General features: G+C 51.9%; 1 protein-coding gene across 4 annotated transcripts in view; it reads left to right on the forward strand.

The window, feature by feature from the left end:
• Nucleotides 1–6667: 6667 nt before the first annotated feature.
• Nucleotides 6668–15277, forward strand: part of LOC140076237 (uncharacterized) — a 187808-nt gene continuing 179198 nt past the window's right edge. For all 4 annotated transcript variants that reach the window (XM_072122754.1, XM_072122755.1, XM_072122756.1 and 1 more), the window contains exon 1: nt 6668–6766. In XM_072122754.1, coding sequence (XP_071978855.1) covers nt 6715–6766 — 52 coding nt within the window. In that variant the 5' untranslated portion in view covers nt 6668–6714. The remainder of the gene's footprint in view (nt 6767–15277) is intronic.

Genomic DNA, 15277 nt, shown 5'->3' on the forward strand with positions numbered 1-15277 from the left:
GAGGTCCCTTTCTGCGCCGGGGACTGGTCAGTTCTTTGGGCCATTCTTGATTAGAGCCTTTGAGTCCAGCATGCTACCTAGGAGCCGCGTATGCAGAGCGCTGGGAGGATATTGCACATACATGACTGATTACTTGTCTGCTCTCTTGTTGACCCTGGGCAATCAGTCTCATCTCTCGGTATGAAACATCTCATCAAGTCTTGGTAAACTATCACCAGTCTCCTGTAAACATGACACATGGGTGCTAGATTCCAGAACACATCCGTCCAATCTGCCAGCACCGGAGAGGGGTGCAGGTCATAATCACCACCACCGTTACGTATCAGAGGTGTAGGGGGTCAATGTAGATGCAGGATGATGTAGTTGTGTATCAGGTGTAGAGATCAGTCACCTGCAGACTATAGAAGTGTTATATTCGGAGATTAGCAAAGTGTGGCTGAGACTAGGACATAGTAGTAGGCATGAAGTCATAACACGGGCTGTAGGGATATGCTAATGTTAAGGTTGGGTGTACACATCAGCCAAGAAGCTGATTCTGGTACCATATGCAGGATGTGAATTCCAGACTAGAAGGGGTTATAATATTCATACAGCCCAGGAGCCAGGAAAGTCCTAATCCGCCCCTGATCAATGTTTCCGGGTCTAGGGGGTCACCATTGGGAAGTCAAGTAGTCTCGAGGTTGGGTAAATGCATTGGCGCTGCATCAGTGGTGGAGCAGTATCACTGTGTCTGTGTCGAGGGGTCACCAGAGGGCAGTGGGGGTTCAGCAGGCTAGAGGTTGGGAGAATGGATTGACAGTGGATCAGTGGTGGAGTAGGTTCACTGTGTCGAGGTCTAGGGTTAACCAGAGGGTAGTAAGGTCTTGGTAGTGTTGAAGTTGGTTGAATGGATTAGCACTGGATCAGGGGTGAAGTAGTATTGCTGTGTCTTGGTCTAGGGCAGTGATTGAGAACCTTTTAGAGCCTGAGTGCCCAAATTTCAACCAAAAGCCACTTATTTATTGCAAAGTGCCAGCACAGCAATTAAAGCAGTAATTTTCTTTCCTTGTTCTTTGACAACTTTCAGTCGTTCAGCCTCCTAAAGACACCAACACAGTTGAAAGGAGGAGGGCAAATTCCCCTATCATTGTAGGGAGATTCTATAGGAAGATGCTTTGAGTCTTGTCTGGTGAACTTCTTGCTGAGGTGATGGCCTGGGTGCCCACAGAGAGGTCTCAGAGTGCCGCCTCTGGCACCAGTGCCATAGGTTCGCCATCATTGGTCTAGGGCAGGGGTCAGGAACCTTTTTGGCTGAGAGAGCCATGAACGCCACATATTTTAAAATGTTATTCTGTAAGAGCCGTACAATATGCACATGCCCCCAAGTAGATAGGTAGTCCAGTGTCACGGGTGCTCCTGCGATCTATGTGCTCCTATCCTTGGTGGTGCCCCTTTCTGAGCTCACTCACCTCTCCACATTACTGCTCCCGTCCGCACTGGCCAGCGCGTGTGTTTGGCACTCACAGATTTTAAGGGCCAGGGCGCTGCTGGTGCCATTGGTGCTACCCACTTCCCGGGTTCCTATAAAGACCGGCGGCTCCCAGCATTCCCCATCAGATCATAGTGCTTCATGCCTATGAGGGAACTTTCCACAGTGTTTCCTTCCCAAGTGTTGACCTCCCATTGTGACCCCGGTCCTGTTCCTGATTCTGCTCCTTCGCTGCCTGCCCTGACCTCTTGCTACGTCCCCGACCTCGCATCATTGCTGCCTGCCTTGACCGTCTGCCTGTTCCTGACCACGCGATTGCCTAGTGAAACTGTACCTTGACTTTGGCTGCCAACGTGGACAAGACCATCATGCTTTGCGGCGGGCTCTGGTGAAGACCGGGGGCCACTTAAATTCCTGTCTCAGGTGTCTGCTTACATCATCATCCACGGTGGTCCAGGGAATTCACTACTCCAAATCCTGTCACCCACCACATGCCTCCCAGTAGATAGCTAGTGCCAGCACATGACTCCAAGTAGATAGGTAGCCACAGCACATGCCCCCAGTAGATAGGTAGCTACAGCACATACTCCCAGTAAATAGGTAGCCATAGCACATGCCCCCCAGTAGATAGGTAGCCACAGCACATTCCTCCCAGTAGATAGGTAGCCACAGCACATGCCCCCCAGTAGATAGGTTGCTACAGCACATTCCTCCCAGTAAATAGGTAGCCACAGCACATGCCCCCCAGTAGATAGGTAGCCACAGCACATTCCTCCCAGTAGATAGGTAGCTACAGCACATACTCCCAGTATATAGGTAGCTACAGCACATGCCCCCCAGTAGATAGGTAGCCACAGCACATACTCCCAGTAGATAGGTAGCCACAGTACATTCCTCCCAGTAGATAGGTAGCCACAGTACATTCCTCCCAGTAGATAGGTAGCTACAGCACATACTCCCAGTATATAGGTAGCTACAGCACATGCCTCCCAGTAGATAGGTAGCCACAGCACATACTCCCAGTAGATAGGTAGCCACAGCACATGCCCCCCAGTAGATAGGTAGCCACAGCACATACCCCCAGTAGATAGGTAGCCACAGCACATTCCTCCCAGTAGATAGGTAGCTACAGCACATACTCCCAGTATATAGGTAGCTACAGCACATGCCCCCCAGTAGATAGGTAGCTACAGCACATGCCTCCCAGTAGATAGGTAGCCACAGCACATGCCCCCCAGTAGATAGGTAGCCACAGCACATACTCCCAGTAAATAGGTAGCCACAGCACATTCCTCCCAGTAGATAGGTAGCCACAGCACATACTCCCAGTAGATAGGTAGCCACAGCACATGCCCCCCAGTAGATAGGTAGCCACAGCACATGCCCCCCAGTAGATAGGTAGCCACAGCACATGCCCCCCAGTAGATAGGTAGCCACAGCACATGCCCCCCAGTAGATAGCTAGACACAGCACGTGCCTCCCAGTAGATAGGTAGTTACAGCAAAAAAATAAAAGAATATTCAGTTACCAGCGTTCCCTGCAGCCAGCTCCTCATCGCTCCCATGCTCTTCTCTTTGACCCAGGGTTAGACGTTGGCAGCGATGGCATCTGAGTCGTACAAAGGACGTAGGCAGCGGTAACATCGCTGGATGTGTCCAGTGATCAGTCTAAGACACACAGCAGCCATCACTATTGATTAAAGATAAATTCATTTATTTATTGAGAGCCAGGTGCAGCCAACAAAAGAGCCATATCTGGCTCCCGAGCCATAGGTTCCCTACCCCTGGTCTAGGGGGTCAGCAGAGAGCAGTTAGGGCTCTGTAATCTTGAGGTTGGTTGAATGGATTGTCACTGGGTCAGTGGTGGAGTAGTATTGGCGTGTCTGGATCTAGGGGTCACTAGAGGGCATTAAGGGTTCAGTAGTCTTGAGGTTGGGTAAATGGATTGATGCTGGATCAGTGGTTGAGTAGTTTTGCTGTGTCTGAGTCCTGGGTTCAAGGGCAGTCGTGGATTCAATGGTCTTGCTGTTGGGTGAATGGACTGACACTGGGTCAGTGGTGGAGTAGTATAACTGTGTCTGGGTCTACTGGTCACCAGAAGGCAGTAAGGGTTCAGTAGTCTTGAGGTTGGGTAAATAGGATTTCCGCAGGATTAGTGGAGGAGTAGTATTGCTGTGTCTTGGTCTAGGGCTCACCAGAGGGGAGTCGGGATTCAGTAGCCTTGAAGTTGCTTAAATGGATTGGCATTGGGCCAGTGGTAAAGTAGCATTGCTGTGTCTTGGTCTAGGAATCACCAAAAAGCAGTCAGGCTCCGTAATCTTGAGGTTGGTTCAATGGATTGTCACTGGGTAAGTGGTGGAGTAGTATCACTGCGTCTGGATCTAGGGGTCACCAGAGGGCAGTCGGAGTTCAGTAGTCTTGAAGTTTGTTGAATCGATTGGCACTGGGTCAGTGTTGGAGTGGTATTGCTGTGTCTTGGTCTAGGGGTCACCAGAGGCCAGTTGGGGTTCAGTAGTCTAGAGATTGGTTGAATGGATTGGCACTGGGACAGTGGTGGAGTGGTATTGCTGTGTCTTGGTCTAGGGGTCACTAGAGGGCAGTAGAAGTTTGGTGAATGGATTGGCGCTGGATCAGTGGTGAAGTAGTTTTTCTGTGTCTGAATCTTGTGGACTCCGAAAGGCAGTTGTCTTGAGGTTGTTTGAATGGATTTGCACCAGATCAGTGGTGAAGAGGTTTTGCAGACACTGGAGAGCAGTCGGGGTCCAGTAGTCTTGAGGTTGGGTGAATGGACTGGCACAGGATTAGTGGTGGAGTAGTATCACTGTGTCTTGGTCTAGGGTTCACCAGAGGGCAGTCAGGGCTCCATAGTCTTGAGGTTGGTTGAATGGATTGTCACTGGGTCAGTGGTGGAGTAGTATTGGTGTGTCTCCATCTAGGGGTCACTAGAGGGCATTAAGGGTTCAGTAGTCTTGAGGTTGGGTAAATGGATTGACGCTGGATCAGTGGTTAAGTAGTTTTACTGTATCTGAATCTTGTGGACACTGGAGGGCAGTTGTGGGTTCAGTGGTCTTGAGGTTGGTTAAATGGATTGGCACTGGGTCAGTGGTGGAGTAGTATTGCTGTGTCTTGGTCTAGGGGTCACCAGAGAAAAGTAGGGGTCTTGAGGTTGGGTGAATGGACTGGCACAGGATTAGTGGCGGAGTAGTATCACTGTGTTTATTAGTTTAGGGGTCACCAGAGGGCATTTGGGGCTCAGTAGTCTTGAGGTTGGTTGAATGGATTGGCACTGGGCCAGTGGTGGAGTGGTATCACTGTGTCTTGGTCTAGGGATCAACAGAGAACAGTAGGGGTCTTGAGGTTGCATAAATGGACTTGCACAGGATTAGTGGTGGAGTAGTATCACTTTGTATTGGTTTAGGGGTCACCAGAGGGCAGTAGGTGTACAGTAGTCTAGATATTGGTTGAATGGATTGACACTGGGTCAGTGGTGGAGTGGTATCACTGTGTCTTGGTGAAGGGGTCACCAGAGGTCTGTTGGGGTTCAGTAGTCTTGAAATTGGTTGAATGGATTGGCACTGGGACAGTGGTGGAGTGGTATTGGTCTAGGGGTCACTAGAGGACAGTAGAAGTTGGGTGAATGGATTGCCGCTGGATCAGTGGTGAAGCAGTTTTTCTGTGTCTGAATCTTGTGGACTCCGGAGGGCAGTGGGGATTCAGTTGTCTTGAGGTTGTTTGATTGGATTTGCACTGGATCAGGTGTGAAGTGGTTTTGCAGACACTGGAGGGCAGTCGGGGTCCAGTAGTCTTGAGGTTGAATGAATAGACTGGCACAGAATGAGTGGTGGAGTAGTATCATTGTGTATTGGTTTAGGGGTCATCAGAGGGCAGTAGGTGTTCAGTAGTCTTGAAATTGGTTGAATGGATTGGCACTGGGACAGTGGTGGAGTGGTATTGCTGTGTCTTGGTCTAGGGGTCACTAGAGGGCAGTAGAAGTTTGGTGAATGGATTGGCACTGGATCAGTGGTGAAGTAGTTTTTCTGTGTCTGAATCTTGTGGACTCCGGAGGGCAGTGGGGTTTCAGTAGTCTTGAGGTTGTTTGAATGGATTTGCACCAGATCAGGGGTGAAGTAGTTTTGTGTTTATGAGTCTTGGGGACACAGGGTGGCAGCCAGGGGTTCAGTAGTCTTGAGGTTGGTTGAATGGATTGGCACTGGGTCAGTGGTGGAGTAGTATTGCTGTGCCTTGGTCTAGGGGTCTCCAGAGAACAGTAGGGGTCTTGAGGTTGGATGAATGGACTGGCACAGAATGAGAGGTGGAGTAGTATCACTGTGTATTGGTTTAGGGGTCACCAGAGGGCAGTAGGGGTTCAGTAGTCTAGAGATTGGTTGAATTGATTGGCACTGGGTCAGTGGTAGAGTGGTATCACTGTGTCTTGGTCTAGGGGTCACTAGAGGGCAGTAGAGGTTGGGTGAATGGATTGGCACTGGATCATGGTTGAAGTAGTTTTGCTGTGTCTGAGTCTTGGGTTCAGTGGTCTTGCTGTTGGGTGAATGGATTGACACTGGGTCAGTGGTGGAGTAGTATCACTGTGTCTGGGTCTACTGGTCACCAGAAGGCAGTAAGGGTTCAGTAGTCTTGAGGTTAGGTAAATGGATTGGCACTAGGTCAGTGGTGAAATGGTATTGCTGTGTCTAGGTCAGTAGTTTCGGAGTTTTGGGCACACTGGAGGGCAGCCGGGGGTTCAGTAGTCTTGAGGTTGGTTGAATGGATTGGCACTGGGTCAGTGGTGGAGTGGTATTGCTGTGTCTTGGTCTAGGGGTCACCAAAAGGAAGTAGGGGTCTTGAGGTTGGGTGAATGGACTGGTGCAGGATTAGTGATGGAGTGGTATTGATGTGTCTTGGTCTAGGGGTCACCAGCAGGCAGGAGGTGTTCAGTAGTCTTGTGGTTGGTGAATGGATTGGCACTGGGTCACTGGTGGAGTAGTATTGCTGCATCTTGGACTAGGGGTCACCAGAGGGCACTGGGGGTTCAGTTTCATTGGGGTGATTTGTCCAGGTGAATTTCGGGACAGTTGAGTTTGAGTGTTGGAAAGGGCACCTGGGTGTTATCTTCAGTGTAGATTCTTCAGGCGAGAGGGTTGTGAGGGAGGGGGAGATGAGGGGCCGTCCCAGGGGCTGGGGATATATAGGCGTCTGGGACCCTCAGTCTGTCTCTGTTACCTGTACTACTCCTTCATCAGGTGCACAATGCTGAGGGTCGCCCTAATCCTGTGTTTTGTGGGGTGCAGTTTTCAAGGAGGTAAGGGAAGACTTTTCAGTGTCATCTCTTTAATGGCGTAAGCTGGGATTGTGGGAGTCACCCCGTAACTGCCCAGAGGCACCACACCTTGCTACTGCCCAGGGGCACCACACCTTACTACTACTCAGGGGCACCATACCTTACTACTGGCACCACAGCTTGCTACTGCCCAGGGGCACCACACCGTACTACTGCCCAGGGGCACCACACCGTACTACTGCCCAGGGGCACCACACCGTACTACTGCACAGGGGCACCACACCTTACTTCTGCCCAGGGGCACCACACCTTACTACTGCCCAGGGGCACCACACCATACTACTGTCCAGGGGCACCACACCATACTACTGCCCAGGGGCACCACACCATACTACTGCCCAGGAGCACCACACCTTACTACTGCCCAGGGGCACCACACCATACAACTGCCCAGGGGCACAACACCATACTACTGCCCAGGGGCACCACACCATACTACTGCCCAGGGGCACCACACCATACTACTGCCCAGGGGCACCACACCTTACTACTGCCCAGGGGCACCACACCATACTACTGCCCAGGGGCACCACACCATACTACTGCCCAGGGGCACCACACCATACTACTGCCCTGGGGCACCACACCATACTTCTGCCCAGGGGCACCACACCTTACTACTGCCCAGGGGCACCACACCATACTACTGCCCAGGGGCACCACACCATACTACTGCCCAGGGGCACCACACCATACTACTGCCCAGGGGCACCACACCATACTACTGCCCAGGGGCACCACACCATGCTACTGCCCAGGGGCACCACACCATACTACTGCCCAGGGGCACCACACCATACTACTGCCCAGGGGCACCACACCATGCTACTGCCCAGGGGCACCACACCATACTACTGCCCAGGGGCACCACAGCTTGCTACTGCCCATGGGCACCACAGCTTGCTACTGCCCAGGGACACCACACCTTACTACTGCCCAGGGGCACCACACCTTACTACTGCCCAGGGGCAACACACATTGCTACTGCCCAGGGGCACCACACCGTACTACTGCCCAGGGGCACCACAGCTTGCTAATGCCCAGGGGCACCACACCATACTACTGCCCAGGGGCACCACACTATACCACTGCCCAGGGGCACCACACCATACTACTGCCCAGGGGCACCACACATTGCTACTGCCCAGGGGCACCACACCATACTACTGACCAGGGGCATCACACCTTGCTACTGTCAAGGGGCACCACACCATACTACTGCCCAGGGGCAACACACCATTCTATTGCCCAGGGGCACCACACCTTACTACTGCCCAGGGGCACCACACCTTACTACTGCCCAGGGGCACCACACCTTACTACTGCCCAGGGGCACCACACCATACTACTGCCCAGGGGCACCACAGCTTGCTAATGCCCAGAGGCACCACACCATACTTCTGCCCAGGGGCACCACACCATACTACTGCCCAGGGGCACCACACCATACTACTGCCCAGGGGCACCACACCATACTACTGCCCATGGGCACCACACCATACTACTGCCCAGGGGCATCAAACCTTGCTACTGTCAAGAGGCACCACACCATAATACTGCCCAGGGGCACCACACCATACTACTGCCCAGGGGCACCACACAATACTACTGCCCAGGGGCACCACACCATACTACTGCCCAGGAGCACCACACATTGCTACTGCCAAGGGGCACCACACCATACTACTGCCCAGGGGCACCACACCATACTACTGCCCAGGGGCACCACACCTTACTACTGCCCAGGGGCACCACACCATACTACTGCCCAGGGGCACCACACCATACTACTGCCCAGGGGCACCACACCATACTACTGCCCAGGGGCACCACACCATACTACTGCCCAAGGGCACCACACCATACAACTGCCCAGGGGCACCACACATTGCTACTGCTCATGAGCATCACTCCTTACACTGCCCAGGGGCAACCTTCCTGCTACTGCTCAGATACAGCGCCCACACCTACTGCCCAGGGGGAACTATTCCACCCCTACTGCTTATAGGCACACCCTTGCTACTGCCCAGGGGCAACCCCCACCCCTACTACCCAGGACCACCTCCCAGGCTACTGCCAAGAAACAACCCCCTTGCTACTGTCCCGGGACATCCCCATTGATACTGCCTACTGCCCGGGGTACACTCCATTACTCCTCAGGGGCAACCCCTTCACTACTGCCCAGGGCATCCACTTTACATCTGCCCAGGGGCACAACACTCCACTAATGCCCAGGGACACTGTACTGGATGGTTCGGGAGTCACTGTACTGGATGGTTCTGGGGTCACTATACTGGATGGTTCTGGGGTCACTGTACTGGATGGTTCTGGAGTCACTGTACTGGATGGTTCTGGAGTCACTGTACTGGATAGTTCTGGGGTCACTGTACTGGATAGTTCTGGAGTCACTGTACTGGATGGTTCTGGGGTCACTGTGCTGGATAGTTCTGGGGTCATTGTAGTGGATGGTTCTGGAGTCACTGTACTGGATGGTTTTGGGGTCACTGTACTGGATGGTTTTGGGGTCACTGTACTGGATGGTTCTGGAGTCACTGTACTGAATGGTTTTGGGGTCACTGTACTGGATGGTTCTGGGGTCACTGTACTGGATGGTTTTGGAGTCACTGTACTGGATGGTTCTGGGGTCACTGTGCTGGATGGTTCTGGGGTCACTGTACTGGATGGTTCTGGGGTCATTGTAGTGGATGGTTCTGGGGTCATTGTAGTGGATGGTTCTGGAGTCACTGTACTGGATGGTTCTGGTGTAACTGTACTGGATGTTGCTGGAGTCACTGCACTGGATGGTTCTGGAGTCACTGTGCTATATGATTCTGGAGTCACTGTGCTATATGGTTCTGGGGTCACTGTACTGGAAGGTACTAGGGTCACTGTACTGGATGGTTCTGGGGTCACTGTACTGGATGGTTCTGGGGTCACTGTACTAGATGGTTCTGGGGTCACTGTACTGGATGGTACTAGGGTCACTGTACTGGATGGTTCTGGTGTCACTGTGCTGGATGGTTCTGTGGTCACTGTACTGGATGGTTCTGGGGTCACTGTACTGGATAGTTCTGGAGTCACTGTACTGGATGGTTCTGGGGTCACTGTACTGGATGGTTTTGGGGTCACTGTACTGGATGGTTCTGGAGTCACTGTACTGGATGGTTTTGGGGTCACTGTACTGGATGGTTCTTGGGTCACTGTACTGGATGGTTTTGGAGTCACTGTACTGGATGGTTCTGGGGTCACTGTGCTGGATGGTTCTGGGGTCACTGTACTGGATGGTTCTGGGGTCATTGTAGTGGATGGTTCTGGGGTCATTGTAGTGGATGGTTCTGGAGTCACTGTACTGGATGGTTCTGGTGTAAATGTACTGGATGTTGCTGGAGTCACTGCACTGGATGGTTCTGGAGTCACTGTGCTATATGATTCTGGGGTCACTGTACTGGATGGTTCTGGGGTCATTGTACTGGATGGTTCTGGGGTGACTATACTAGATGGTACTGGGGTCACTGTGCTGGATGGTTCTGGGGTCAATGTACTGGATGGTTCTGGGGTAATTGTAGTGGATGGTTCTGGAGTCTCTGTACTGGATGGTTCTGGGGTCACTGTACTGGATGGTTCTGGAGTCACTGTGCTGGAGGGTTCTGTGGTCACTGTACTGGATGGTTCTGGAGTCACTGTGCTGGAGGGTTCTGTGGTAACTGTACTGGATGGTTTTGGAGTCACTGCACTATATGGTTCTGGGGTCACTGTGCTGGATAGTTCTGGGGTCATTGTAGTGGATGGTTCAGGAGTCACTGTACTGGATGGTTTTGGGGTCACTGTACTGGATGGTTCTGGGGTCACTGTATTGGATTGTTTTGGAGTCACTGTACTGGATGGTTCTGGGGTCACTGTGCTGGATGGTTCTGGGGTCACTGTACTGGATGGTTCTGGGGTCATTGTAGTGGATGGTTCTGAGGTCATTGTAGTGGATGGTTCTGGAGTCACTGTACTGGATGGTTCTGGAGTCACTGTACTGGATGGTTCTGGAGTCACTGTACTGGATAGTTCTGGGGTCACTGTACTGGATAGTTCTGGAGTCACTGTACTGGATGGTTCTGGGGTCACTGTGCTGGATAGTTCTGGGGTCATTGTAGTGGATGGTTTTGGGGTCACTGTACTGGATGGTTTTGGGGTCACTGTACTGGATGGTTTTGGGGTCACTGTGCTGGATGGTTCTGGGGTCACTGTACTGGATGGTTCTGGGGTCATTGTAGTGGATGGTTCTGGGGTCATTGTAGTGGATGGTTCTGGAGTCACTGTACTGGATGGTTCTGGTGTAACTGTACTGGATGTTGCTGGAGTCACTGCACTGGATGGTTCTGGAGTCACTGTGCTATACGATTCTGGGGTCACGGTACTGGATGGTTCTGGGGTCACTGTACTGGATGGTTCTGGGGTGACTATACTAGATGGTACTGGGGTCACTGTGCTGGATGGTTCTGGGGTCACTGTACTGGATGGTTCTGGGGTCTCTGTACTGGATGGTTCTGGGGTAACTGTACTGGATGGTTCTGGGGTCACTGTACTGGATGGTTCTGTGGTCACTGTACTGGATGGTTCTGGAGTCACTGTGCTATATGGTTCTGGGGTCACTGTACTGGAAGGTACTAGGGTCACTGTACTGGATGGTTCTGGGGTCACTGTACTGGATGGTTCTGGGGTCACTGTACTGGATGGTACTAGGGTCACTGTACTGGATGGTTCTGGTGTCACTGTGCTGGATGGTTCTGTGGTCAATGTACTGGATGGTTCTGGGGTCACTGTACTGGATAGTTCTGGAGTCACTGTACTGGATGGTTCTGGGGTCACTGTACTCGATGGTTTTGGGGTCACTGTACTGGATGGTTCTGGAGTCACTGTGCTGGATGGTTCTGGGGTCACTGTACTGGATTGTTCTGGGGTCATTGTAGTGGATGGTTCTGGAGTCACTGTACTGGATGGTTCTGGTGTAACTGTACTGGATGTTGCTGGAGTCACTGCACTGGATGGTTCTGGAGTCACTGTGCTATATGATTCTGGGGTCACTGTACTGGATGGTTCTGGGGTCACTGTACTGGATGGTTCTGGGGTGACTATACTAGATGGTACTGGGGTCACTGTGCTGGATGGTTCTGGGGTCAATGTACTGGATGGTTCTGGGGTAATTGTAGTGGATGGTTCTGGAGTCTCTGTACTGGATGGTTCTGGGGTAACTGTACTGGATGGTTCTGGAGTCACTGTGCTGGAGGGTTCTGTGGTCACTGTACTGGATGGTTCTGGAGTCACTGCACTGGATGGTTCTGGAGTCACTGTGCTGGAGGGTTCTGTGGTCACTGTACTAAATGGTTTTGGAGTCACTGTGCTATATGGTTCTGGGGTCACTGTACTGGAAGGTACTAGGGTCACTGTACTGGATGGTTCTGGGGTCACTGTACTGGATGGTTCTGGGGTCACTGTACTAGATGGTTCTGGGGTCACTGTACTGGATGGTACTAGGGTCACTGTACTGGATGGTTCTGGTGTCACTGTGCTGGATGGTTCTGTGGTCACTGTACTGGATAGTTCTGGGGTCACTGTACTGGATAGTTCTGGAGTCACTGTACTGGATGGTTCTGGGGTCACTGTGCTGGATAGTTCTGGGGTCATTGTAGTGGATGGTTCTGGAGTCACTGTACTGGATGGTTTTGGGGTCACTGTACTGGATGGTTCTGGGGTCACTGTATTGGATTGTTTTGGAGTCACTGTAGTGGATGGTTCTGGGGTCACTGTGCTGGATGGTTCTGGGGTCACTGTACAGGATTGTTTTGGAGTCACTGTACTGGATGGTTCTGGGGTCACTGTGCTGGATGGTTCTGGGGTCACTGTACTGGATGGTTCTGGGGTCATTGTAGTGGATGGTTCTGGGGTCATTGTAGTGGATGGTTCTGGAGTCACTGTACTGGATGGTTCTGGTGTAACTGTACTGGATAGTTCTGGAGTCACTGTACTGGATGGTTCTGGAGTCACTGTACTGGATAGTTCTGGGGTCACTGTACTGGATAGTTCTGGAGTCACTGTACTGGATGGTTCTGGGGTCACTGTGCTGGATAGTTCTGGGGTCATTGTAGTGGATGGTTCTGGAATCACTGTACTGGATGGTTTTGGGGTCACTGTACTGGATGGTTTTGGGGTCACTGTACTGGATGGTTCTGGAGTCACTGTATTGGATGGTTTTGGGGTCACTGTACTGGATGGTTCTGGGGTCACTGTACTGGATGGTTTTGGAGTCACTGTACTGGATGGTTCTGGGGTCACTGTGCTGGATGGTTCTGGGGTCACTGTACTGGATGGTTTTGGGGTCATTGTAGTGGATGGTTCTGGGGTCATTGTAGTGGATGGTTCTGGAGTCACTGTACTGGATGGTTCTGGTGTAACTGTACTGGATGTTGCCTGAGTCACTGCACTGGATGGTTCTGGAGTCACTGTGCTATATGATTCTGTGGTCACTGTACTGGATGGTTCTGGGGTCACTGTACTGGATGGTTCTGGGGTGACTATACTAGATGGTACTGGGGTCACTGTGCTGGATGGTTCTGGGGTCACTGTGATGGATGGTTCTGGGGTCTCTGTACTGGATGGTTCTGGGGTAACTGTACTGGATGGTTGTGGAGTCACTGTGCTGGAGGGTTCTCTGGTCACTGTACTGGATGGTTCTGGAGTCACTGCACTGGATGGTTCTGGAGTCACTGTGCTGGAGGGTTCTGTGGTCACTGTACTGGATGGTTCTGGAGTCACTGTGCTATATGGTTCTGGGGTCACTGTACTGGAAGGTACTAGGGTCACTGTACTGGATGGTTCTGGGGTCACTGTACTGGATGATTCTGGGGTCACTGTACTGGATGGTACTAGGGTCACTGTACTGGATGGTTCTGGTGTCACTGTGCTGGATGGTTCTGTGGTCAATGTACTGGATGGTTCTGGGGTCACTGTACTGGATAGTTCTGGAGTCACTGTACTGGATGGTTCTGGGGTCACTGTACTCGATGGTTTTGGGGTCACTGTACTGGATGGTTCTGGAGTCACTGTGCTGGATGGTTCTGGGGTCACTGTACTGGATTGTTCTGGGGTCATTGTAGTGGATGGTTCTGGAGTCACTGTACTGGATGGTTCTGGTGTAACTGTACTGGATGTTGCTGGAGTCACTGCACTGGATGGTTCTGGAGTCACTGTGCTATATGATTCTGGGGTCACTGTACTGGATGGTTCTGGGGTCACTGTACTGGATGGTTCTGGGGTGACTATACTAGATGGTACTGGGGTCACTGTGCTGGATGGTTCTGGGGTCAATGTACTGGATGGTTCTGGGGTAATTGTAGTGGATGGTTCTGGAGTCTCTGTACTGGATGGTTCTGGGGTAACTGTACTGGATGGTTCTGGAGTCACTGTGCTGGAGGGTTCTGTGGTCACTGTACTGGATGGTTCTGGAGTCACTGCACTGGATGGTTCTGGAGTCACTGTGCTGGAGGGTTCTGTGGTCACTGTACTAAATGGTTTTGGAGTCACTGTGCTATATGGTTCTGGGGTCACTGTACTGGAAGGTACTAGGGTCACTGTACTGGATGGTTCTGGGGTCACTGTACTGGATGGTTCTGGGGTCACTGTACTAGATGGTTCTGGGGTCACTGTACTGGATGGTACTAGGGTCACTGTACTGGATGGTTCTGGTGTCACTGTGCTGGATGGTTCTGTGGTCACTGTACTGGATGGTTCTGGGGTCACTGTACTGGATAGTTCTGGAGTCACTGTACTGGATGGTTCTGGGGTCACTGTACTGGATGGTTTGGAGTCACTGTACTGGATGGTTCTGGAGTCACTGTACTGGATGGTTTTGGGGTCACTGTTCTGGATGGTTCTGGGGTCACTGTACTGGATGGTTTGGAGTCACTGTACTGGATGGTTCTGGGGTCACTGTGCTGGTTGGTTCTGGGGTCACTGTACTGGATTGTTCTGGGGTCATTGTAGTGGATGGTTCTGGGGTCATTGTAGTGGATGGTTCTGGAGTCACTGTACTGGATGGTTCTGGTGTAACTGTACTGGATGTTGCTGGAGTCACTGCACTGGATGGTTCTGGAGTCACTGTGCTATATGATTCTGGGGTCACTGTACTGGATGGTTCTGGGGTCACTGTACTGGATGGTTCTGGGGTGACTATACTAGATGGTACTGGGGTCACTGTGCTGGATGGTTCTGGGGTCAATGTACTGGATGGTTCTGGGGTAATTGTAGTGGATGGTTCTGGAGTCTCTGTACTGGATGGTTCTGGGGTAACTGTACCGGATGGTTCTGGGGTAATTGTAGTGGATGGTTCTGGAGTCTCTGTACTGGATGGTTCTGGGGTAACTGTACCGGATGGTTCTGGAGTCACTGTGCTGGAGGGTTCTGTGGTCACTGTACTGGATGGTTCTG

This window comes from Engystomops pustulosus, chromosome 8 (assembly GCF_040894005.1).
Source record: "Engystomops pustulosus chromosome 8, aEngPut4.maternal, whole genome shotgun sequence".
Lineage (NCBI taxonomy): Eukaryota > Metazoa > Chordata > Amphibia > Anura > Leptodactylidae > Engystomops > Engystomops pustulosus.